General features: G+C 41.2%; 1 protein-coding gene across 1 annotated transcript; it reads right to left on the reverse strand.

Moving 5' to 3' along the window:
- Positions 1–5070: 5070 nt before the first annotated feature.
- mxra5b (matrix-remodelling associated 5b) lies at positions 5071–22786 on the reverse strand. Its single transcript, XM_029277692.2, has 12 exons — positions 22446–22786; positions 21511–21737; positions 21213–21342; positions 19461–19702; positions 18668–18819; positions 14459–17946; positions 13035–13176; positions 12187–12322; positions 10259–11437; positions 9946–10153; positions 8611–8832; positions 5071–8510 (listed from the first exon to the last, which is right to left on the reverse strand). Exons 2-12 carry the CDS (start codon positions 21696–21698, stop codon positions 6459–6461), a joined length of 8139 nt encoding a protein of 2712 aa, XP_029133525.2. The 5' UTR covers positions 21699–21737; positions 22446–22786; the 3' UTR covers positions 5071–6458.
- Positions 22787–24461: the final 1675 nt, after the last annotated feature.

Consider the following 24461-nt stretch of genomic DNA (forward strand, 5'->3'; position numbering starts at 1 on the left):
AGGTCACTCTTTGGTGATATACATCTGAGGAAAGCAGTCATCCTGCAGTGATCAGGGGATATGAGTCATGCTTACATATATGCTATACCTGTTTGCCATGGAAGGACATTTTTTGAATGTGTGATTAAAGCTAGACTGGTACTAATTTATTCCAATAAAAAATGGATAATAGGTATATAAGATGTTGTAGATAAAGGGATGTTTGTTTGCAGTATCTCTCTTTTTTAACATTACTTTGGTTAGAGCTAATGCAGAAGAGTTGTTATAATGACAGAAATAAACCAATCATGTGTCTGAAACCATTGGGTGAGGAAGTCATGTGCAAAGCGCTGCTTTCCCATGCAGGAATAATTTCCCCATTATTTCCAGTTATAAAGTCATTATTACTGTGAAATGGAAACCTTTTCATATTTTCACAACATTAATATTTCCATGTTTCAGCGGCAACATTGAAAAACAAATAGGGGAAAAAAAGTATTCATGATGCACAAAGCTAATGAGGCATTAAGGCAAAATGTCTTTTCACTCTAAAGTGCATCATTGTTCCAAAGCAACATTAAAGATATGAAAGTAATGAAGCTGAGGCCTCGCAGTGGGCGGTTGGATACTTTCATGGTATAAATTACATCACTGAACTTGAGTAGTGCCATGATTGAGTTACTCATTACAATCTAAGCTGATAACCAACAGCAGAGTGCAATTTGAAATAAATCTTCCACCTGAATGCATGTGGTTCACTGCAAAGTAGAGTGGGGTTCCTTTCATGGCCTGCAGTAAAGTAGGGAGAGTTTCACGGCCTGTTTTCTATTTAAACACAGAAAAATCAGCGCACACTAAACCAGATGATGAGCTGTTGACTCTCTTTTCACTGTGAAACAAACATGAAAGCTGGGCGGGCCGTGACATGTGTGTGGCTAATACAGTATATGTTAGATTAGCTGGCATGACTAATATGAGATGACACCATTAAAGTGAATATGTACAATATGAGCGGATGAAGCAGGGATGTTTGTTTCTGTATTACAAAGTGTACAGTTAAGGTAGAGCAGTAAGGAATTATTATTTGTCTCTCAAAAGCATATTCTATATCTGTTTTATATATAACCTAACACACAATCAAATTTAGTGACAGGGCTGCTATACCATTGTTGGATTGAAGGATATTATAGACTGAATGAAAAGCTTTGGTCACTTGTGATCATTAACAGCAGTTGAAGTTGATTTATTCAATGAAAAATTAAGATAAGATAAGATAATCCTTTATTTATCCCAAAACAGGGAAATACATTACATTATTACAGCAGCAAAGATTGCAAACCAAAAAGTGAACACAGTACAATTTAAAGAAAAATTAAAAATGTACCAAAAAATAGATAGATACCACAATATAGATTTAAAAAAATAGATTAAAAAAAAAAAAATAGATCAGCTGAGCTGCAGTTTTGACATATCGGGCATCATGGACCGTATTCTCACAGTGGTTATCTGCCTGTAACATCCCGCTCAAACAGACGAGCTCAAATGTTGTTATCATGTCGTTCTGCTATGATCCAGGTTGTAAATCATTAAAACCTTCAGAATCTATTTTTTAATTTAATCAACTCCTGATTGATAAGAAGCTAAAGACAATGGATACTGAAAATCCAGAGAGACATGAGGCCTTATCATGTCGTTCTGCTAAGCAAATAATAAAGCACGTCAGCTTATGCCAACTGCCAGTGTTTGGCACCTGCCTGTCCAACAGAAAACAAGCCAACTCTGCGTTCATGGTCAAAAGCCAACCTAAGGTTCACCCTCGTTTTGGAATGAGCTTTATCCGCTTAGTTGTTGGCCTCACTATGATTATATATTCTCTTATGTGCCGCTACATCTGAGATATGCCGATTTGAAACACGTCCAATCACTGAATTGTATTCACTCCTAAACTCACCTGCTCACTGTCATTGGCTGGAGGAAACAATTGCGCTTCCTGCCCAGAAACGTCCAGAAGTCAACTACAACACACAATATATCAAAATCCAGCCAGAGGACAGGCTCTGCAGACACAGTCACCACCACACATGTATGGCAGCCCATAAGTGATGGTTGTACGACATTACTTTTATACAAATCTATATTTTATTGTTCATGTTAAGGCTACTGACTCGACCTTTAACCTATTATTTAAAAGATAAGTTCATGTGTCAAGGCCGCCCTTTTTAAACATTAGTATTGGTGGCCTTTCTGTGGTGTTGAAACATTACATTACTTATATTTAAAAATGTATTATTCAGCCGCTCCAGAGTCCTCCAGCTCATTGAATTGGTGCACACTGTATCTCGGGGTATGTTGGGTCATGGGTCCAGCACTGGCTGGATCTTTTGTTGGAGGTGGAAAGGAGAATGCATTTGTCAGCTGAAGAGGGCTTTAAATTGAACATTTGTCATTGACAATTGATTTTGTTTTCAGAGTTTGTCAGATTATTGCTGTTTGCAACCTGAAACATAGCAGTACAGCATGATAACACCATTTTATGACACAGGACGATGGCCGATGTGAGAATTTGGTCTATTTACTGTTTTTGTAATGAAGGTACTGAGGCAAAGTCAATATGGTAATTATGTAGCCAGTTCAAACCAGCCTTTTCCCCATTTGTCGCACCCCTTTTGGGATATCTGAGGTGAAAGTGAAATAGTTGCCAAATAAATAAAATACCCTTATAATACTCTTTATAAGCTTGTAAGTTTTCTATGGCACAGAAATAAGGACAGAAAGTCATCTATTTGCTTAAAGAGAGCTCAGGCATAGAACCATAAAATCAGTATCCTACAATGGATGGAAACACTCCAACACCATAAAAGAGATAATTCAAAACAGGAGAAGCCTCCACAGAAAACAACTGTGCTCATCACATTGAGCACACACTACACAACAGAACTCTAATGTTGTTCCTCTGTGCTAGATTTCCCTTTAGATACTCAAACTACACTAAACTGCCCAAATGAATGGGTGGGACAAGGCGATGATTTTAATGAGCACTGGCTTTGATAAGTGAACAAACAAGGGGAACAATAATGCTTAACTTGTTGTTTGTTTGTTTTTACATTCGAGTTACTCAGCAACCTTCTACAAGTTCAACCCTTGGGTTAACAAGTTAGGACTGATAGGATTCATTTTAAAATTAAAACATTTCAACTTTTAAATGTCTGAAAAGAACTAAAACCATGTTTTATATTTGATTGTTTTCAACATTATTGAAGCTATTTGAATTTAGATCACAGATATGTTTCATACAGTATCTTCCATTTAAAAACATTAAATCATATTCCAGAGATCCATGAAGTTTGCAAAAAGTTATCTAAAGCCATACTTGAGGCCTTCTAATAAAAAGGGTAATATCATTTCCACAAATAAAATTCAGTGTATAACTCTCTTCTGTATTTGATTTCTAGCTTAGTCATTGGAGAGTTTCTATCATCAGTAGTTGTGGTAATTTAACATGAACGTTTCCACGATGCCATATACTCCCCAATATCATCAAATGATGCATTCTACAAAAAATGTGATTAAGAGACCCCTCTAGGCAGAACAAGACAGACTGTGACTTTTAAAGTGCAACATTAGCCAAGTCTTAAGGGCCTTTCAGATAGGATGCAGTGGCCCCTCTCAAACCATTCATTGCCTATGTGTTGCAGTGCAAGGCCACAATTGCATTGCCGTCCATGAATGTTACCAAATTTGAAACTTGGCTGTAGCGCTCAGTGACAACACCTTGCAGCGTCCAATAGGACTGGACAGCAAACAATGTCCCAGTTTCCTTAGCTCTGTAGTTTGAAGACCTACCTGCACACTGGTAAGAGAGCTCTTGTTTTGAAATACATTTCAAACAATTTGGGGCGAACCGGGTGTGTTTTAAAAAGCAGCAGAAATGTGTGTTGTGCTTGTGAAGTGGTCGTTATAGAGCTGCAGCTCCTAGATGAGCCAAAAGTCTCGCACATCCTGTCCTGCCCTAAAGATTTTATGAAACCCACACCCTCTTCCGCTTGGTCTTCTCATCCTCCTCACCAGAAGAAAGACTGGCATTCTACTGAATAGTGGAAAGATACATTGTGCATCCAAGAAGTAGCTATTTTACCAACTAACGTTTCGGTCACCTAGCAACTTGGCCTTTGATTTGTGGATGTGTGCACTCCTCCCCTGCCCTGCACCATACCCTGTGGCGAGTGCAGCGCAAACCGAATCCTGTCTGAAAGGCCCTTTAGCTTCAAGAACTCAGGATATCATTTTGCTTTTTCCAAATATATGTGCACTCTGTCGATAAAATAGATAAGAATCTCAAACTGAGTCTGAAATTGCTTGTGTTGTAAGAACAACTGTTTCCTCACAGTGCAATGCAAAAGGGAAATGTTGAAAAGGTTCACAACTGGGAAAACGGAAACAGTCTTGAAATTGTGGAGAACAGTGTGTGACAGTTTAGGAAACACAAACACTGAGTTAAAATGTTTTTGTAACATCATCAGCTATTTCTAATCCTTTATTTTAGATGATTTTTGTTTGACAGCTGTTGGCTTGAAATGGATCCTTATACACATTGCAACATTTACTGCAGTTTACATTATTTTCTTTTGTACTCCTGGCTGATGAAGTTCTCCATCAGAGTGCACAGCTCATACATATGAGGTGTAAATTATTGCATTAGTATTTAATTTGTATTTAACAGACTCAGAGTGAACACTGCAAACACTTGGCAGGTGTGAGCGCAGGGTGGTACATGTTGTTTCTCTGCAGGCTGCTGTGAGTTTTATGGTATTTCCCAGAGAGAGAGAGGACTATGATGTCATCAACATGTGTCTCATCTACAGTTAAGAACCCATTTCCTGGTTTGACAGCTGAGCTGGGGATAAAGGGTCTCTGTTCTCATAATATAATAAAGAAAAAAAGTGTCCCTCCTAACCCGTGCCCTCCCACTGGGTGTTTTCTTTTCACACTGCCTCTATACACACTCTCACAAGCATACACTTTGTATGTGTATCATTTATCCAAACATAACTGTGAGACAGCTGCTGACATTTCATGGAGTAAACACTCTAAATCTTTTTCATTTTTATTTATAAAATGAAGGTGTGAAAAATATAGCAAGCATTCCTCGTGAATTGTAAGACATCCAACATACAGTACATAATAATATTTAATCTATTCTCCCTTTATGACAAAGCACTGGCATCTTACAACAGAGTCTTTACAAGACAAATAATTTAAGCACAAATGAAAACACAAAGAGAGGAAACATGATAACTATAAGCCGCTGGCTTTGTGCACAAGCTTAGGACAGTCTCTTGAATTACACGCACATTTATACAGCCTATAATATCAAAATAATCACAGAGAGTGTCCTTCAAAGAAATGGGTATGTTGCTTACATAAAAGCTCCTTTACGATATCTCATTCAGCTCCAAAGATGCTGTGAGATCAAAAAGATGCTGGTACAACAACATTTGTTAAGATTCAAATCTACAAGTTAGCCAGAAAAAATGTAAACAAGCTTTACAAAGTCCTGAAGATGCTGATGTTACGGTGGATCATAGTTCTGCAGCCTTCAATTATTATATATATTACAGATTAAATGAATGCAAAGTACAATGCAAATAAGAGTGTCTGCTTAAGTTTGCTACATATGCACGGCAAATACAAAATCCAACCTTTTTGGTGTGTGTATTTATTAAAGAAAAATGACCTTTTAAAAAAAGATATCAAGAAAATGTTCTTAATCAATGTCATTTTTCGAGGAATAAGTTCTGTTGTAGGTCAGTGTTAGTAGATAAATGCACAACGTCATGAAATAAAGCAACCAAGCCAAGGATAGCGCTCATGTTTTTTTTAACAGTACAAACATGTCTGTCTTGTTTCCCAGATTAAAAAAAAAAAATCATTATGGTAAAAACCTTAAAAGGGACAAGGTTATTTTCTCCACAAAAGGTTTTTTAAAGGAACACAATGAACAGAGAAAAATGACAGCCTTTCAGTTTTTTCCATCGTCCACATGAAAAGTAGTCCATTGGTCCACATTAACATTACATCTGTGCAGAACTCTTAAATATCTTGTGTATTTTTTTGGACTTGCTGCCCAAAGAGACAGAAAACAAGGTACAAATTATACGATTGTATAATAAAACAGACCTTAATGAAATGTTTTGATACTGCAGAGAAAAATGTATTGTTGTTATGTTCAGAGACTCTTGCATACAAATGACAGTATTTAAAACAAAGATGTACATTAAAAATACATTAATGAGGCAATGACTTGTATATTAGAAAAGTCTTTTCTGAGATAAAACAGTATCTTGCAGTTCCGTTGGGCTTGTTGGACACATAGTTTTAACAGCAGAGTATTTAATTCACCAGCACAGAAGCCTGGTGGAGTCTGTTTTTTGTTCTGCACGTTTTTTTGTGTGTATGAGTTTTTGTTTACCTTCCCCGCATTATATAACATGCAGGTAAGTCGCTTTGGTGTCTACTCCTATCACATTTTTTGCGGTGCATCTGTAAAACCCTGTATCTCTACTTGTTGGGTTCTGTATCACCAAGGAACCCTGAGGACTAAGGTAGCGGTTGCCATAGATACGAGCCTGACCCATGACAATGAGTTGTGTCAGGTCTGGTGTTTCCCAGGTGACCGTCGCCCGGGGGGTTGCTATGGTCATGCATGGCAGCTCCACGGCGACACCAGGTCGTGTGTAGGTCACGGGGGAGGGGCCTGTTGTGATGCGAGGGGGGTAGGCGATGACGATGACAGGGACAGTGAGGACTGAAACAGATGAGGAGTGGATGCTCTGCGACCTGCAGGTGTAGGACCCACGATCGAAGACAGTGGCCTGTTGTATTGTTAGCGTTCCATCCGCTCCGACAATAAATCGGCCTGATTCACCACTCTCACCCAAAGACATCACCTTTCCACTGGGCGTAGTCCAGGAGAGAGATCTCTGGGTGTATCCATATGTTTGAGAAGCAGGGCAGGGCAGGCGAAGAGTTTCTCCATTAATGATGCTCACCAAGGGGGCTGTCCTGGTGCTCAGTGCTGGCTCGGAGGCAAGGCCAGTTGAGCGGAGTGGAGGGCCAACTGGATGAGGTACAACTGGTAAAGAAGGGCCGCTTTGTAGAAGCCTTGGAGTAACTGGTAACCGTGGGTTTGGCACCTCATTCGAACCAAAGCTTCCTTGAGCAGGTCTTTCAACAGCTGGTGCCCTGTTGGAAGATACCTCAGAGACCTCCAGCTCCACCTGTATCCTGGTCTCTCCTTGCTGACCTCTAACCACACAAACCAAGGTCCCACTATCACTCACCCGCACGCCTCGCAGCTCCAACGAGCCATTCCGGTGCACTGTTAGCCGGCTGCCATAATAAGGAGCTGGCAACACACCATTACCAGGCAGAAGCCAAGCCACTCGAGGCGGAGGGGAGCCTTGTGAGGGGCATGGCAGAATAACAGTTTGGCCTTTCATTGATTGCTTCTTCACTGTCGTTATCATCCCAGCAAGTGTGTTAGAAGAGTTTTTAGTACCTGTATTATGAGCAGCTGTGTTGGCACTACTTGAACCAGCACTTATCCTACTGTAAGCATTAATGGCTCCTGTATTTATACCACTACTGAACCCATTTTCTCTGAATGAACCAGCTCCATGATTAGACCCACTGCTGCTAACAATTCCAGCATTTCTTGATGTACCAGTGTTGGCATCATTGCTACTCTTTCCTGGAATAACTTCATTATTGTAAGTCCCGGGCTTCCTTTCAACAATATTTCCTCTAGCTGTGCTGTGACTGTTGCCCAGACTATCATTACCTCTTGTGGTAATAGGTCCATTTCTAGTTATTTCAGTATTATCTGCTTTAAAGCCTATATTGCTAGCACCGCTAACCCCAACACTGATTACACTGCTACCAAGATGGGTTGTTATTCTACTGACAGGCCTGTTTAATGTACCTTCACTATCACTCCTTTGAACAGGATTTAAGACACTGGTTGCTAAACTAATGCCAGTGTTGGGTACAATGTTTCCCAACCTGCCATTATTACCACTATGGCCATTATTGTTGCTGCCACCAAACTTGTTTGTGACTCCATTGTTAATGTTTTCCCCTGACCTACTGCCTGGCCCATTGCTGGTACTCCAACCTCTTCCTCCAGCATGTTGTCCATAGTTAGGAGACTCCACTACCAGGCCTATCACCATGCTCTTCTCCCCAGCTGAGTTGCCAGCTCGGCATGTATAATTCCCTGTGTCAATCTTCTGAGCCATGCGCACCTCCAGGGTTCCACCTGAAACCACAACAACCCGCTCAGAGTAAAATCTAGATCCCAAACTGTTGGGGATGACACGGTGTGTTGGCGAAATCCATGTCACTGTCGGAGTAGGATCTCCTGTGGCCCGGCAGGGAATAGCGGCAGTTCCTCCCAGAGGTACTTTAATGACATGGTAACTTCTGTCATCGTTGAAGGCTGGTGGGGATGTCATCATGATCTTTACTTTGACCTTGAATATTTTAATGTAAACAAAGGATTAAAACGTTTGAATATTTCAAGGTTAGAATTCAGTTAAATAAGTCATTTTCTGGAGACACTGTTCTTCTTACCTTCATGGTGTCTTTCCCTCCTTGATTCTCAGCATAACAGGTATACTCTCCTTCCTCCCCCATACCCACTGCTGGAACCAGTAAGGTCCCATTATCAAACACAGTTAGCCTCCGTGTTCGCCTTCCTCTTTCTTCCCCCTGCAAAACACTGTTTACCATGGTTCCATCAGGGAGGCTCCACTGGACAGCTGGGTCAGGCAGCCCTGTTGCTTGGCAGTCAACCTGCAGGGTACAAGATCAGTGCTACATTTTAAAGTTGTTGATAAAAGTTGAACTTTGTTGGAGTTGTACACTGAAAATGATACAATTTCATGTTAAATACAATAAAGATCAAGGACAACAAATACCCACTTTAGTATATTGTCCTCTTTCTTGCACTACTGCCTGAGTGACATTATTTTTTATTGAGCTGTTAAATATTCATGTGTGTGTGTGTGTGTGTTATTCCCTGAAGGCTGCTGCTGATGACTCAAAACGGGCTGTGACCTGACAAGTCTTTCTGTTTTTTTTGGATCAGAAAAAAGTGCTGAAATTTTGTCAAAAACAACCAAGGAAGGTTTTGGCACAACACCCAATGATAGCAGACATCCAACACATATCACTGCAGGAACAGAAAATAGGGCTCTAAAACCTCATCAGTGGATTTATTGGAGGTATATTGTTTGAAGCTCCTGTGAGGAGTTTTTCACTAGTTATGAAACAGACTAAAATTAATACTGATGCATTTTTATGACCTGCATAAGAAAACAAGACTATAAGAGACAAGATTGATCATTTCTATTTAGTGGTACACAAGACCGGATAGGCACTGGACTATAATTTGTCTTTGCATTTTTTAACTGGTATTGAAAGAACCTGATGTTATCTTTATTTTTATAGACATAGTTTAATAATGTTCATTGTTTTATGATTAATGTGAATGATGTTGACTGTTCTTTTTTATGGCTGCACCATGGGTGAAGAGCCCAAAACACATTTCCCACATTGTGAGACACTTAATCTTGAATCTTGAAATAGAAGAAGAAATAGGGCTTCTTAGCACACTGCAGAAAACAGCCTTTTCAACAGCAAAGAATATGGATGAGTGATACCTATAACTGTTTAAAGAAAGCAGGAAGACATTTTTGTATTTGAAGACATGATAAAATAACAGCAAAGAATAAGAGATACCGCTGTGTCCACAGGTGTCGCCTAAACAACACAGACTGAAATTTCCTCACAGGAGCTTCAATACTTAAGGCTAGATCCAGTAACCTCATAGTTTTTGTAATTTGATGATTGAGTAGATATTATTATTGGGACATCGACAAGGATTAAAAACAATTCTTTACTCACCTTCAGTGGTTTGCCAAACAGCACCATCTGATCGTGTGGCTGCTTGGGTTCGATTTTGGCTGGCTTGGTAGCTACAGAGACACGCAGGAGGCGATAATCATCTGAAACCTTGTTGCGTGCAATACAGAGGTAGTCCCCAGCATCTTTTTCTGTGACTGCCTGAACTGACAGGGTGCCATTAGGATGCACCTTAAAGCGTCTGTCGAAACTGAAATTCCAAAGTAGAGACACAAAGATAGAGAAAAGGCTATACAATCAGAAACAGTACAAATGGAATAACTCAGATTAAAAAAAGAAGTGATAAAAAGTGTACCTGAAATGCTTGTCCACCAGTTTTCTATTGGGAGTCCTCCAAATAATGATGGGTGATGGGTTGCCAGTTACAGTACAGTGGAGCTGCAAAATCTCCCCATAGTGGATGGTAGATATGGGGGGTGTTGTAGAGACAATACGGGCTTTACTGAAAGGGGAAACAGGTGAGGGAGGCAGGGTTGAGGGTCCCTTTTTGTCAGAGGAGGTAGAAGTAAGTCTTGTGTTGTTTACAATGCCAATTGACACTCTGGTGTTATTTGTAGGCAAGGTGGAGAGTGTTCTGTTGATGTTGGCCAAGTGTGTGGGGGAGGAAGTGACTGTTTTATTGATTTTGGGAGGTGAGTTAGTGGGATTGAGTTGGTGAGGAGGAAAAGAGAATCGAGAGGAGCTGGAGGAGTCAGGCAAGTTCCTGGATCTATTAAAATGAGATGGAGGGGGGAGTCTGAATGGATTTGGAGGTTGGCTGGGGATTGGAAAGTTCCTTTCTTCATGGAAAGAAGAAGAAGAAGATGGTTTTTCAGCTGCAACTGCTCTTGCCCCTTCATGTCCTGCCCCACCCTGTGTTCTTTCCACTTCAATTTCCACCCTCACCGTTCTTTTATCAGCTCCAACAGCATTACTTGCTGTGCACTCATAATTTCCAATGTCTTTAGGCTCAACTTTCCGAATATGCAGTGTCCCATTGGGCAAGACAAAAAGATTGCCATGGAGAAACTGGGATGGTCGAACGAGAGTCCCATCCGGGATTCGCCATCGCAGAGTTGGTTGTGGGGCACCTCGGGCCGAGCAGTGTGCATAGACAGGCCTCCCTGGAGACAAGAGCAGGTGTTCATCTCTAGGTTGCTGTATCACCGGGGGCAAGGAGGACACGTGTACACGCGCTGAGGCGCTGGCGGCACCTGCTGAGTTGGAGGCCACACAGCGATACACTCCTCTGTCGCTGGGTAAAGTTACCGAGATATGGAGGGTTCCATTTGTGTCCATATTGATGCGACTGGCCGAGGGGGAAGAGGAGGTGAGGACAGAACGGTCAGGTAAAACCCAAGAGAGCAGAGGGGTGGGAATGCCATCTGCCTGGCACTCTAGGTGCACCTCTCCACCCTGATGAATGGTCGATTCTCTATAACTGGCCAGTTTCATACTAGGGGGGCGTGTCCACACTTCGAGGGTTGTTAACAACCTACCATGGAAGACAAAGCAGACACTTACTCAATATAAAATTACATAATAAAATGAAAACCCTTTCAAATAGATATTTAAAACAGAAAGATACTTTATAACAATGGGCAAAAGAGTAATCGAGAATCTTGGGATATGCTGAATTCACGTTCCAGAAACACTTTGGGACAAACACTTAAATACATTTGTATGGACATATTTCATAAAGAGAGTAGAATATGACTTAAGGCTGCTTAAAAATGTTACAGGGGACTTTAAATATGTTTGTACCTTGGACATACAATTATTACGTTTAAATAAAGTAATAAGCAGAGTCCAAGCATCTCAAATAAACATTTAAATGAAAACAAACCAAACTGTTAATGTAATAACACACATTTAGGAAACACCAAAAGGCCTACACAAAGCCTCCAAGAATCCTGAGAAATGTTATAATGTTTCACACACACATACTAATTTTACAAATTGTATGAACAGATTGTATATAGACAGAATTGCATATGACTTTAGGCTGCCTCAAAAATATGATTCAAGTGGCCTGTAAATATGTTTTCACTTGAAATAGATTAATTTGTTTCACAAATTAAGTGGGGAAATAGCAACAAAACACACATAATACTCATTAATTAGATTGCAGTGTGCCTCAGGCCTGTGTAATTTATACTGAAAATATTGTGTACGACGGTCATTATTAATGAATGGCTCAGTATACACTACATTAATATTCATAACAGGTATCAGTAGTCTCACCTGTCACGACCCAGAAAGCTGTGTGCACTGCAGATGTATGTGCCCCTGTCCTGCTGCTGAACATTCTGGATAACAAGGGTGCCATTTGGCAAGACCTCAAATCGCTGAGCCCTGGAGTGGATTGACATCACTGCTCCTGAAAGTCAAAGAGAGAGAGAGAGGTAATCAGACAGACAGCACAGGAGAAAGCGGAAATGAAGAGACAGAGTGGGGAAAACAGAGACAAATATGGAAGGAAAGCTGTAGAGTGAGCAAAAGACAGAGGAAAGGAGGATAAGGGACATGCAGAGTGACACAGCGTAAAGTAGAGTCAGTGATGCAATGCACAAAATGTTCCATTACTTTCTTTCACTATGCCTTTCCCATGTGGCAAGCAAGAGAAAGGGCTTCTGTGTGCATGTCAGTGCGTAATGCTGGGTGTTTATGGGTTATTTCATCAGTGTCAAATGATTTCACATCCGAAAATGTTCAAATCAGTGACTTCAGAATATAAAAACAAAACTTTGTTTGTAATGTATTCCACAGTCTGTAGTTTTTAATCAAATAAATGGCAGGTTTTAACATAGATGACTTAACTCTGAATGAAAAAAATGCATTTTTATGTTTCAGAGCGTAATCAAAAATAAAGCCCCAGAGCCTGGTCCCAAGAACAGGTTTACAGAGATAATCTTTGCCAAGTTTACATCAGTCAGTGAACTAGATTTGACAGTCACATACAAGTATTTAATGTAAACCTTAATTTAAGATAATACTGAAAACTGATTTTTACATTTATGGATTAAGTTAATATATTCTAAAAATGGCTATCAAAAAAAAAAAGTAAAGTAAAGTGGCTGCTCTGTGTGTACCTGTGGCGACTTTGGTCCATGTGATAGAGGGCTTAGGCTCTCCTTTAGCTTCACAATCCAGCCTGGCAGTGCTCTCTGCTGGGAACGACACAGTCCTGATATGTGGATCTGCAATCCTCGGTCTGGATTTCACAACTGGTTCCTATGATAGAGGTTTAGAAAAGAAGTAACAAACAGTAGTTACAACATAGTTAGAATGGATCCAGTACTGATTTTCATTTTACAAGTAAAAACTTTAAATGAACATGTGATCTGAGAACTTTAGGGCAGCATACAGCAACATGAAATAAATAGGACTGGCTAATAGCAAAAATGATAAATCAACATTATCACAACAACGTTATGAATGAACAATCTTTTAAAACATACCCCCAACCATAAAAAAAGACACACTCAAACTTTGTATGAGAAGCTGGATTCCAAAAAGCTACCTTACTTTAAAACTATAACAGTATAGACATTACTATGTAGGCTTTAACATTATTGTTAAGTAGCATCACATACTTATTCAAGATTCAATATTAACTTTCTTAGGCTCTTCACCCATGCTGCTGCCATAAAAAGACAAGAATCAACATCGTTCGCCTTAAACATAAAACAAAGACATTATAATCTCCACAAAACTTGAAGAATATAAATGATATCTGGTTATTTTAAATACCAGTGCAAAAATGTAAAGACAATTTATAGTCCAGTGTCTATCCTGTCTTATATTGCACTACTCTGATCGCTGCATCAGAATCATCAATGGTGGACCCAAAAGGCTTAGTCTGCAGATGCTTGCCAACAGAAATCCAGACATTAATTAACAATTGATTTGTTTCAGATCCCTGGGGATTAGGCTTGCATAACACTTAATGTTGTTAGTTATGGAACATGTGTTTTTCATCTCTTCTTTAGTTCACTGGTAAATCCATGAAATCGAAGATTTGTCAAAAACATCCCTCAGGTTTAATAGCAGGTCATGTAAATACGGATAAGACTATTTTCAGATCTATTGTGCATTTCTGCTAAGCTGTTGCCCCAGGGTTTGCACCGTTCTTGTATCTGTGTGTGTAGGTGCTTGTGTGAGAGAGACTTTGGGTTTGACTGTGTGTGTATTGTTATGCAGCACTTTCTCTCCGAACAGAAATGATAATTTGGGTTTCCCAAAGCTCACAATAAAGAGCAATATCTTTATACTGTATATAAGTACTGCAAACTTAATTTAAGAGTGACTTGACAAATTATTAGTTAAATGAAAGACTGAATGCAGAAAGTTGTTATAAGGGAACATTAAAAACATTTGCAATTAATGAACAAATAAAGAGCAAGCAAAGGTCAAAGCTAGGCACTTAGTTTTGTTGTGAAGTATGTGGGTGATTTAAGACCCATTATTGGTAACGGTATCCACAAAATAGCAATGTTGTGTTATTTGAACTCACCCCAGGGGTGACAGGGAGCGAGGAGGAGGGGGGCCGGAGTGGCCTGCCGCTGTGTGAATCAGGAATAGAATTAGCTCCAGGGTTCTTCCATTCAGTGGGGGGTCGACTCTGGTTTGGAGCCCTGGAAGCATGCTTCCATCTGGGGTCAACTTGGCCAGCGCTTGGCCTCTCTTTGGGTGATGCTGCAGTAGGTGTTGATGTCATTCTTGTTGTGGTAGTAGAAGGGGTACTGGATGTTGTAGCTTGTGTTGTGGTGGGAGAATTTGTGGCTGATATTGTAATTCTACTACTTATTGTAGGATTGGTGGTTTTGGTAGTTGTTGCAGTAGTAGTAGTAGTCGTAGTAGTACTCATAAAAGTAGTAGTAGTAGGGTTCAAAGTTGTGGAAATAGCTTTTGACAACACTTTAGTACTAGGAGCTGTAGTAGTAGTAAATGTAGTAGAAGGGCTGGTTGAAGAAGTAGTAGTGGTAGTGGGCAAAGTAGATGTTAGTATAGGAGTTGTTGGGGTAGTAGTTGAGGTAAGAGTAGTTGTGCTTCTGGTAGGGCTAGATGTTGGAGTAGTAATTGTAGTTTTAGTAGATATGATGGGAGGTGGAGTCATGGGACTAGTTGTAGTGGTTACAGGAAGTGTGTTCTCACTATCTATTGCGGTAGATAGACTTTTACTGCTTCCCATAATACTAGTAGAGTGAGTGCTCTTTAGAGTGGTTGAAGGACTTGTTATTTTTACAGTAGTGATGGCAATTGTCACAGCACTGGCGACTTCGGTGGAAGCAATGGAGGAGGGAGTGGGCGACACAGAGGCCAAGGACTGGGAAACATATGGTACACCCAATGAATTCCTCTTCGGCTCTTCACTGTGTTTGCTTGGTGGTCTATCAACATGTTTGCCTGATGTCGTGTGTATATGTGTCTCGGTGTGTGTGTCTGGCACATGTGTCTGTGCAAAGGAAATGGCAGTGTGGGAGTGAGTGGGTGCTGGTGTTAGTGTGCTGATGGGATTGGACTCTGCAATGTCAGGGAAGTTAGCAGACTGAGTCATCATGTCTGTATGTGCCTTTGTGTGTGAGGAGGATAATGAGGTGGTAGAGGAAGGAGGGGGAGTTGCTGAGAGGGAGTTGAATTTTGAAGTGAAGATACCAAGACTGTTAGAAACAGGGGGAGTCGATGACACCAGCAGCAACTTATCAAGTTGATCTGTTGTAGTGTCAGTTTGTGACTTAGGGTCAGGTAGAGGTTGTGTTGGACTAAAAGGTCGTCCCCTCTGTCTGTTGATGATTCGTCTTCGCTGTCCGATCCTCCTGCGAGAATTCCAAGGGCTTTGAGGCCTGGAGTTTGGAACCAAGTTAGGAAAGATACCCTGCCTGGGTTTCTGGGGCCTGGTTCTCGAAAGGCTGGGGTTTTCTTCTTGTTCATTGCCCTCTCTAGCTTCAGGGATAATTTCATTTCTTCCTGGGATTGGTTTAGATGTGACTTGTTCTTGTCGTGTTTCTGGGTTTGTCACTGTCTCTGTTGGTTTCTCTGTGTGTATGTGTGTCTCTGTCTCATTCTCTATATCAGTCTGTGTTTCTCTCGACCTATCTGTCTCTTTCGTTATCTCTGTGTCTGTTTCTGTCCCAATATGTGATGGCATTTTTGTCAGAACAGTGGGAATGGACTCTGAGCCTTCCTGTTTTAGATCATCGTCATTGACAGACGACCCTTCGGTTTCTGCTTCCACCTCTGAGGCCTCAGTTCTACCTTTATCTGTATCGTCTCCTCCCTCATGTCTGCTTTTCCCCTCTGCTTCAGCTGTGGCTGTCCCTTCTGCAATGGGCTGACTATTATTAGTCTGAGCAGTCTTTTGTCGTATCTTTTCCAAGAGGTCAGCCCATTTCTTGGGATCTATCCTTTGTTTGTTGGTGGTAACTCTATGTCTGTTTTCGAAGCGGTTTCTTCTCTTGTCAGTGGATGATACAGGCCTCCCTCCTCTTCTCAGGGGGCCCTCTCTCATAAGTCCACGTCCTCTGGGTTGTCCAATCGGATGACGTCGGTTTGGTGGCAGTTGGAGAGGCCTTTGATGTCTTCTATTGCCAATAGTCGTTTTCTCTTCTTCCTCTTCATCCCCTGATCCTTCCTCTTCTAGGCGTAATAATGGAGCTCTAATTCTGGTGGACCGACCAGCCGCTGACTGTGGCCCTCTTGAGAATGAATTCTTGAGTGAAAGGGGATGTTGTGACTTTAAGTCCAGCTGCATGGACATAGAATCACTACCATACTGGTTGACTGCAATGCAGCGGTAATGCCCAGCATCCCTCTTGGTGGGGTTAGGCAGAGAGAGACTCCCATTTGATTGCATTGTGACCCCCCCTGATACAGCTAATCCTCGACGTACTGTGTTTCCATCTGGTAACACCCAACTCAAATAAGGCAATGGTGAACCAGACACCTCACAAGACAGACTAATGGGCTCCCCAACAGCTCCTTTGGCAGGAGGTCCTACATGCTCTCCTAAAGGTGGAATCGAAGACTCCTCGACTGCAAGGCGCAAGGGCATAACATCTACATCCCTGCCTGTCCGTGCTATGCAGTAATAGATCCCAGCATCTGAAAGCATCACTTTATGAATAAGTAAACCTGAGTTTGAAGCCAAGAGCCTACCGTCTAGGTTGTTGGAGGGGGCGATAAGCTTGGATCCATCTGGGAGAACCCACTCTACTTTGAGGCTACCAGAACTTAGCAGAGGGCATGGTAGTTCCACTTTACTCCTTGCTACTGTCGCCAGTGCTGTGGTGGTATGATTAGTTGAAATCAGCGTCCACGGATGAAAAGCAGGGTTGGATGTTGAGGAATGAGAAATAGGGTCAGGATGAGCAGAAACTCTTGTTGAGTATATAAGTTGAACTTTGATTCCATTAGACTGTGCTCTGTTTAGCTGAATGCTAATTGCTGGCTGTAGCAACCATTGTGGCATAGCTTTAACAGAAGCTCTGACCCCCGTGTGATAATATCCGTCTGTCTCTACTGTCTGCCTGTAGCGGTAGGCCAATGCCGGGGCTTTACTCAGCATGAGCTCCCTCTCCAGGCGAACTGCTGTCTCACTATAGTATGCTAGTATCCTCCAGAGTTTCTCATAGCTCTGTCTCTCCACAGGGCAATCCAGAGAGAGGGACAAAGCAAGAGGGAGAGGGGAAGAAGAAGAGAGGGAGAGATCAGGGGGAGGTGCAATATCCTGGGAATCAGAAGAGTGAGTGATGTTGCAACTCAGATCAACACTGTTCCCCTGTTGGTCAGACAAACCCAAAGAGGCAGTGCCTAGAGGCTCTCTGAAGGATTCTCTTGACTGGATTTCAATGAGCTCCGTCTCCAAAGGTGTGACTCTTCCAGGGGAGATGATCACAGGCGGCTTGCACGGTAGATCAATCTGGTCAAACAACCCCTGCCCTTGAAGGGATTTCGGTGAGGCACAGATTGGACACTGAGGCCCGCCAGGACATTTCATGAATCCTATTAAAAGACATAGAGAAAGAGAGATCATTTTATTTTACAAAAGGCAGCCGTACTATCTCTGTATGTGACACAATATTAAAACATATTAGTGCACATTTCAGCTATCTGCACATATTGTGTCATATATTAGTCATGCCAGCTGTTCTTAAGCCCTCATTAGCCCTAATATCTCTTGCTGATTTGGCACGGTTACTTCATCTTCCCATAAATCAGAAATAGGCATCACTTCATTCCAACACACCAATCATTAGCCTATATTTCATCTCCCGGCACACATCAATGCTGTCATTATGGATTAGTCACGGCAGGTTATGTCTAGCATATCAATGAGAAACATTTTCTGGTCTAGCCTTTTTTCACATCTCAATAACGGCATCAAGACTGACTGGAAGAGATACAGAAAAGAGAGGAAAGAGAGGAGTGTGTGATGAAAAGTAGGTAGAAAAATGTCTGAGGCACCAAGATAACAAAACCAGATATATTAGAAAGGGCATCCATGCCCTATTTTCATAACCTCACTGGTTTTAAATACTATATTACAACAGGATTTTTCAATCCTGCTTATTTTCACATGCTTATTTTTTCATTCTCCTTTAGTCTCTCAACCATATTGTTGCATCTTAGTTGAACTTGCTCAAAGGCACAGCAAATCTCAAACATATATGTGGCAGAAAAATCAACAAATGAAAACATGTTATATTACAGATGTTACAGTCACCTGGATGAGCCAGACTCCATGTTAGAAACCAATTCATCCTACAGTCACAGCTCCATGGATTGTCCTGCAATACAAGAGTCTCCAGTAGAGGTGCTGTCGCTAAAGTTTCGCTGGGTAAGGTGGTCAGACTGTTGTTGGAGAGGTCTAGGTGTCTAGAGCAGGAGAGAAAAAGGTAATATTGAGATGAAGAAGGGGAGGGACAACTCAGAGGTTGAAACAAAGTCAAGGAGGAATAGAATAATTCATGAAAAGAGAGGGAGTGGGCAGAGAAGTAGATGACAGGTTGGGTTTAGTTCATCCATCATTTTTATCATTTCCATCAATGTTCAATGTTCAGAAAAGTGATGTAAGTGGATGAAAACGTGTAGAAACAATATGATACACATTTATTTGCCTGTATTCCAAGAACCAGCAATGGAAAACTTTATTTTAATCCAACTTAATTTTCTTTTAGAAATCAATAAGGTATCACATTATAACCAGTTCCAAAACTTTAGAAAAAAAGTGCTTTTGTTTGGCCTCAGATTGGCATATTTTTCAGGGATTTATTTACTTATTTTGATGGTCAAGACTGCACAACTCAGATTATTTAGGCTAGAAGGACAAACCAGTGTTTGTTTTTTTGTAAAAACCGATTGTTGTGTCTTGTTTGGAAAGGTGTAACAGACTTTTCAGACTAAATAAGTTCTTACTGCCCTTGCCACTATCAGGATGCTTTTCAGTAAACACTGAAAATATTGTAATTCTACAGCTAATAAATAATACATTACGTGCTTTAAGTGCTAGAGCTCACCTGAGTGTAGAGAAGTAGTAAGTATTCAGCAAAGAGAGCGTGCACAGAGTGTGTGGGTGCAGCTGATGCAGCCTGTTCCCTTGCAGACGTAGCAGCCTGAGGCTAGGCAGCTGGAGCAGGGCCCGGGGGTGGATGTGCTGGAGGAGGTTGTGATCCAAGTACAGGCGCAGGAGTGAGGTCAGGCCAGAGAAGGTCAGCGATGAAGAGATCTCTCTCAGCTTGTTATAGCTCAGCTTTAGTATCTGCGGGGGCGGAGGAAATGGAGCGAGCGGGAGAGAAGAGGGATTAGAAGAGAAATCAAATAACAGACTTCAAGGCTGATGAAGAAAGCATGCTATGAACATAAGTCTGACGCTGGGCTCCACATGCTTGTCAATCAAATTTACGACATATGATAAGAGGGGAAAGAGGATGAGGAGTTAGGTGAAATATTCTATGTAAGCAGAATGGCTCAAAGCTAAATTTCAAAATACATGCAGCTCCATCTCAAATGTAAAACACAGGAAATAGCCTACAGTGCATAACCAGGCGATTTAACCTGTCGCAAAGTTTATTGGGTCAAAGCGGGATAACTGAAAGGATATTTCAGCACTTAGGGTCTTCAACTTTTCAAATATAAAATTTAGCCCTTTATCATCAGCAGAAGGCTCTCGGGAATCTAAAGTTTAGAAGGCATACCATGAAAATCAGGTTTGAGGACTGTGGATTTTGCCAGGATTATGATAAATCTGCTCCCCAGGGAGGCTACTTAGCTGGAAAGGCTCCAGCTGCTGACAGATCTAGCACGTGAAGATGTCAGCCCATGGAAATATGGTTGGTATTATCACACAATGGCAAAATATATCAGCATCTGCCTGGGAGATGAAGGGAACAATTGCTGTTTGAGTAATATCACTTCCCCACAGAGCGCTGACTCTGCCCTAAGGTTGCTGCTAAACTGTCCAGTGTGTTTCCTGTCACTGAGCAGCGAAAAAAGAATGATGGTCCCATAAATTATAAATTAGCTGTACAGAAATTAGGAAAAATGTGAACAGAATCTTGAATACTGTTATAATAATTTGAATACTGGTTTCACAGATCAAATGCATAACTTATCCTTTTATGAATCCATTAGTTATTATACAAATGACAGCATGATTAAGGCACATTAATCAATGTAGCATCCCATTTGTATTGTTCCAAACCCTTTTTGACAAATGTTATATATCTTTATAATCCTTTCATCACTTATGTTAAAAAGTCATATCTGTTCTGTCAAAGCATCTAAGCATGTTTATTATCGCTCATAGTTAGGGAGCGATGATAACCTATAACTACAGTAAGACTAATGTTTCAACTTTAAGAACTTCTGCAACCAAGCACTTTCTAGATCCATGCAGGAGCCTGCATGGTCCTCATGGTCCTCCCTGCCTGAAGCTAGAGAGGTTTTTTTTCTTTTTTTTTGTAGAGAACTGCTTCAGTTTTGGTTTTCACATCTGTGTCCTAAAAAATAGTGCCAAAGGTCAAATATGTAAGGAAACACTGGTTTACTGTCCCCAATAACAGTCGGAATACTTCAGCATCAATAGTTTGTTTATGCAAAGGTCAGCTCAAGACAGTTTGATGTAAGTTGCTACTATAGATGCCAAAGAGAAAGGTATATGTTAGTTCCATGAAGTACATTTGTAAAACAAGAAGAAGCAGAGCCTTCTGTTGCATCCCCCCCCACAAAAAGAAAAATATCATCCATGCATTCTTTTTTTTACAGTTTACCTGTAATGATTTCAAATCTCTGAATACTGCATCTGGAATATGGTGGAGGTCATTGCTGTGGAGCATCAGGAGCTCCACTTTCTTTAGCCCCGTCAGAGAGGTTTCATGGATCCTGCTGATGCTGTTGAACCTATGATAGTACAGAAATAGTATCATCCAACATAAGTCAACAAACTGTAGTATATCCATGTTATCTTATTAGTGAACCAAAGTTTGACAACTTTTTTGCAAGCAGTGATTTCAGGGTCAATAAAAGCACTTCTTGTCCAGGTGTGTGTGCTAATATGAATTCTCTTACCCTAAGTTCATGCGGCGTGTGTGTACAGGCAGGCCAGGAGGGATGGCAAGCAGGGAACGAAAAGTACAGTGGACTTCACTGGCCTGGTAGCAGTTACAGCTCCTGGGGCAAGCCTGGCCGGTAGGCAACACAAGTGTCAGCACAAGGAGAGTGAGCAGAGCCCCCGGCACACACACACTCCGACACATCTTCACTCCTCAGGAAGAGAAGCTACACTGGGATTATCACTGCAAAGGAGAAAAGGGAAGTCAAGACTGATAGAGAGCAGTGAAAAGTCCCATGGTGATATGTCCAAAAAATGTACAGTCTCTGTCTTTCTCCCTCTCCTCACACACACACACACACACACACACACACACACACAGATACACACACACGTCAAGTCAGTTTTAATCATACAGCTCAAAACCATACTGCTGACTCCAGGGGATTTTCTGTCTGGACAACACCACATACCTCCCTATCCTTAGTCCCACACTAGAGCCATACAGCATAAAAAAGGCACAGCACCTGTCTAAAAGAAAACAGACGTTCGCGCATGCGTATTCCTATTAGGTTGACTGAATGACAGTATTATTTGCGTCACATAAATCAAGGTTCGTGTTGAAAAAGGCGCACGAGGATTCATCTTTGAAGTGGGAATAAAGAAGAGCTGTCATATTAGACCACACAGACACTCTCTTCCTCTCTCTCTCTCCCCCCCTCTCTCTCTCTCGCGCTCTCTTTCTCTATCTTTCTCTCTCTCTTTTATCTAATCTTACTCGAGCGCACAAATGAATTCAAAGCGTTAGACTCCATCAAACCAACTGTGGAGCGATACCTTCGAGTCGCTTTTCAACTTGAGGCTGATATTCAAGTAAATTAAGCACCTTGGCAAGACGCTCCCGAGATGAAGAGATTACTTTAATGCACAGTCACGGTTGATAAGAGCATACCTTGAAATTCCTTTGGTCCGGGGGAGTCAACTATTTCACGGAATTATTCATTGTAACCATGAAATGCTGATTTTAGTCCAACTGCACGGTTCAACAATTAAGTGGTTTATTCACCCATAAACTCCAATATTGCAGAACTGCAAAGAAGATCCCTCAAAAAAAGTTGTCACATAAGTTGTCACTGATAAGAGCAACAAAAATGTCAAAAGATGAAAGGAGAAAAAAAAACCCGTCAACTCCTCAAAATAATGTATTTTAGTAGCATCCAACAGGTCTCCGAGTGCGTCTCTGGAAAGATAAAAGTAAGCAGGCAGGCGCGCAATATGCAAACGTCTGTTGTGATTGTGCACGCGTGTGCATCTGTGTGGATAACTGTGGATGTGTGTGAGTGTGTGTTTGAGCTTAGGGAAAGGGGACTGCACTGGAGTGAACTTTGTGTGACGCTCAGGCGGAGGGGTTTGTCCTAGGAGGGGCTTTCTGGAAACACAGAGGTAACAAGTTACAGCTCCTCTCAAACCTTACTCACTGAATTCAGGCCACTGAGGAAGAAACCTTTTAAGAAGAGCAGCTCACACACCCCCTTTGTATCAATTCTTTCCATCTAGATTGTGCACAAGTAAAGTGAAGGGTTAAGGCTTCTGGCTAGATTCACCTTAAAAACGTTTTTTCATGTGACCCTGCAGCCAAGCCGTTCTGAGTCCCTTCAGACCCCCATCCCCTCCCCTCCCCAACTCCCAGAAATGTAGTGTATTGACCACAAGCTAAATCATTTTATTAAAGCCTTTTGATTTTAGGTGCTTTTTTTCTCATGTGAATACTTTTTTAATGTTACATTATCTGCAATTGTCCTGTCTCTGCATTAAGGTATGACAAAATCCTGCATTAGTGCCCTCTTTGTACCCTTTCAGGAATTAACTGCAGTAGTAAAACTCAAAATGTCCTCCATCATGTATTTGAGGTTTTTTTTACATTTGTAAAAAAAAAAAAAAAAAAATCACTTTTAGATTTAAAATTCAAAAATAAGATCTGTTACCCTCCTTGGGTCTTTAAAAACATCCTCATTTCCCAGAAATAACCCAGAGGTCATGACCTCCGTGTCCTCAATTAACTTTATTTCTAGGGTTATTTGGGGGCAAGGCATCCACCTAAAAGTGCCAAGTGGTTCAGTCTCTGTTTTCAAAGTTTGGTCCAAAAAGTGACAACTTTGGGTATCCTTTTACAATGTTTTAGAAAAGGCTCAAGCTTTATCCACTCTATGCCGATTTGGCCCGATTCAGATTTTACTGACAGTGGAGTAACAACAAATACTGGACTTTGCTTTGTTTTTCAGTAGATTCAGGTAGTTAAGATTCTCAAATGTGGGTTAGGGCAAGTACAACAGGGACTGAGCTCTCCTAAGAGTGAAATTACCCAGATTCCCAGGCACTCCGTGGCATTCACACCTCCTTCTGTGAGACTTAAATAAAGGGAGAACAAAAATAGACGGATCCTCCTCAGCTGTTGTCTCCTACAGACACAGTAACCCCCCCCATCACTCTTCTTTAGGAGCCTGCCTTTGAATAAATGAGGGTGTTTCTGTTTTTTTTAAATTCACATAAGGTCTCATGTACTGGATAAGTTCATACATGAGCTGATTTAGCTTTTTCTCACAGAGCAGAAATAGAGAGCAGCAGCAGATGTTAGTAAGTCCTGAATGAATTCTCACATCAGCTGTCTGAATAATGGATTGTAAAATTAATCTTGAATGACTGTTTATCCCCCCAGCTTGACAGCCGACAAGAGGAGATCCGTAAATATCTTAAAAGATGTGATTTGATGCTTAACGGTCACCAGCTAGTATCTCTGATGATTTTCAACACTTGTCTCTGCAGGCGATGTCTGTAAAGTCTCAGCAGATCTCATTCTGCACTGATTCCCTGGCACTGTGATGTGGCTGCGGAAAGCATTAGGACCAATCCCAACTGACTTCATTACAATGCTCATCACTGAACTGGAATGAATCGGGGCCATAATAAA

Source organism: Labrus bergylta, chromosome 13 (genome assembly GCF_963930695.1).
Source record: "Labrus bergylta chromosome 13, fLabBer1.1, whole genome shotgun sequence".
Lineage (NCBI taxonomy): Eukaryota > Metazoa > Chordata > Actinopteri > Labriformes > Labridae > Labrus > Labrus bergylta.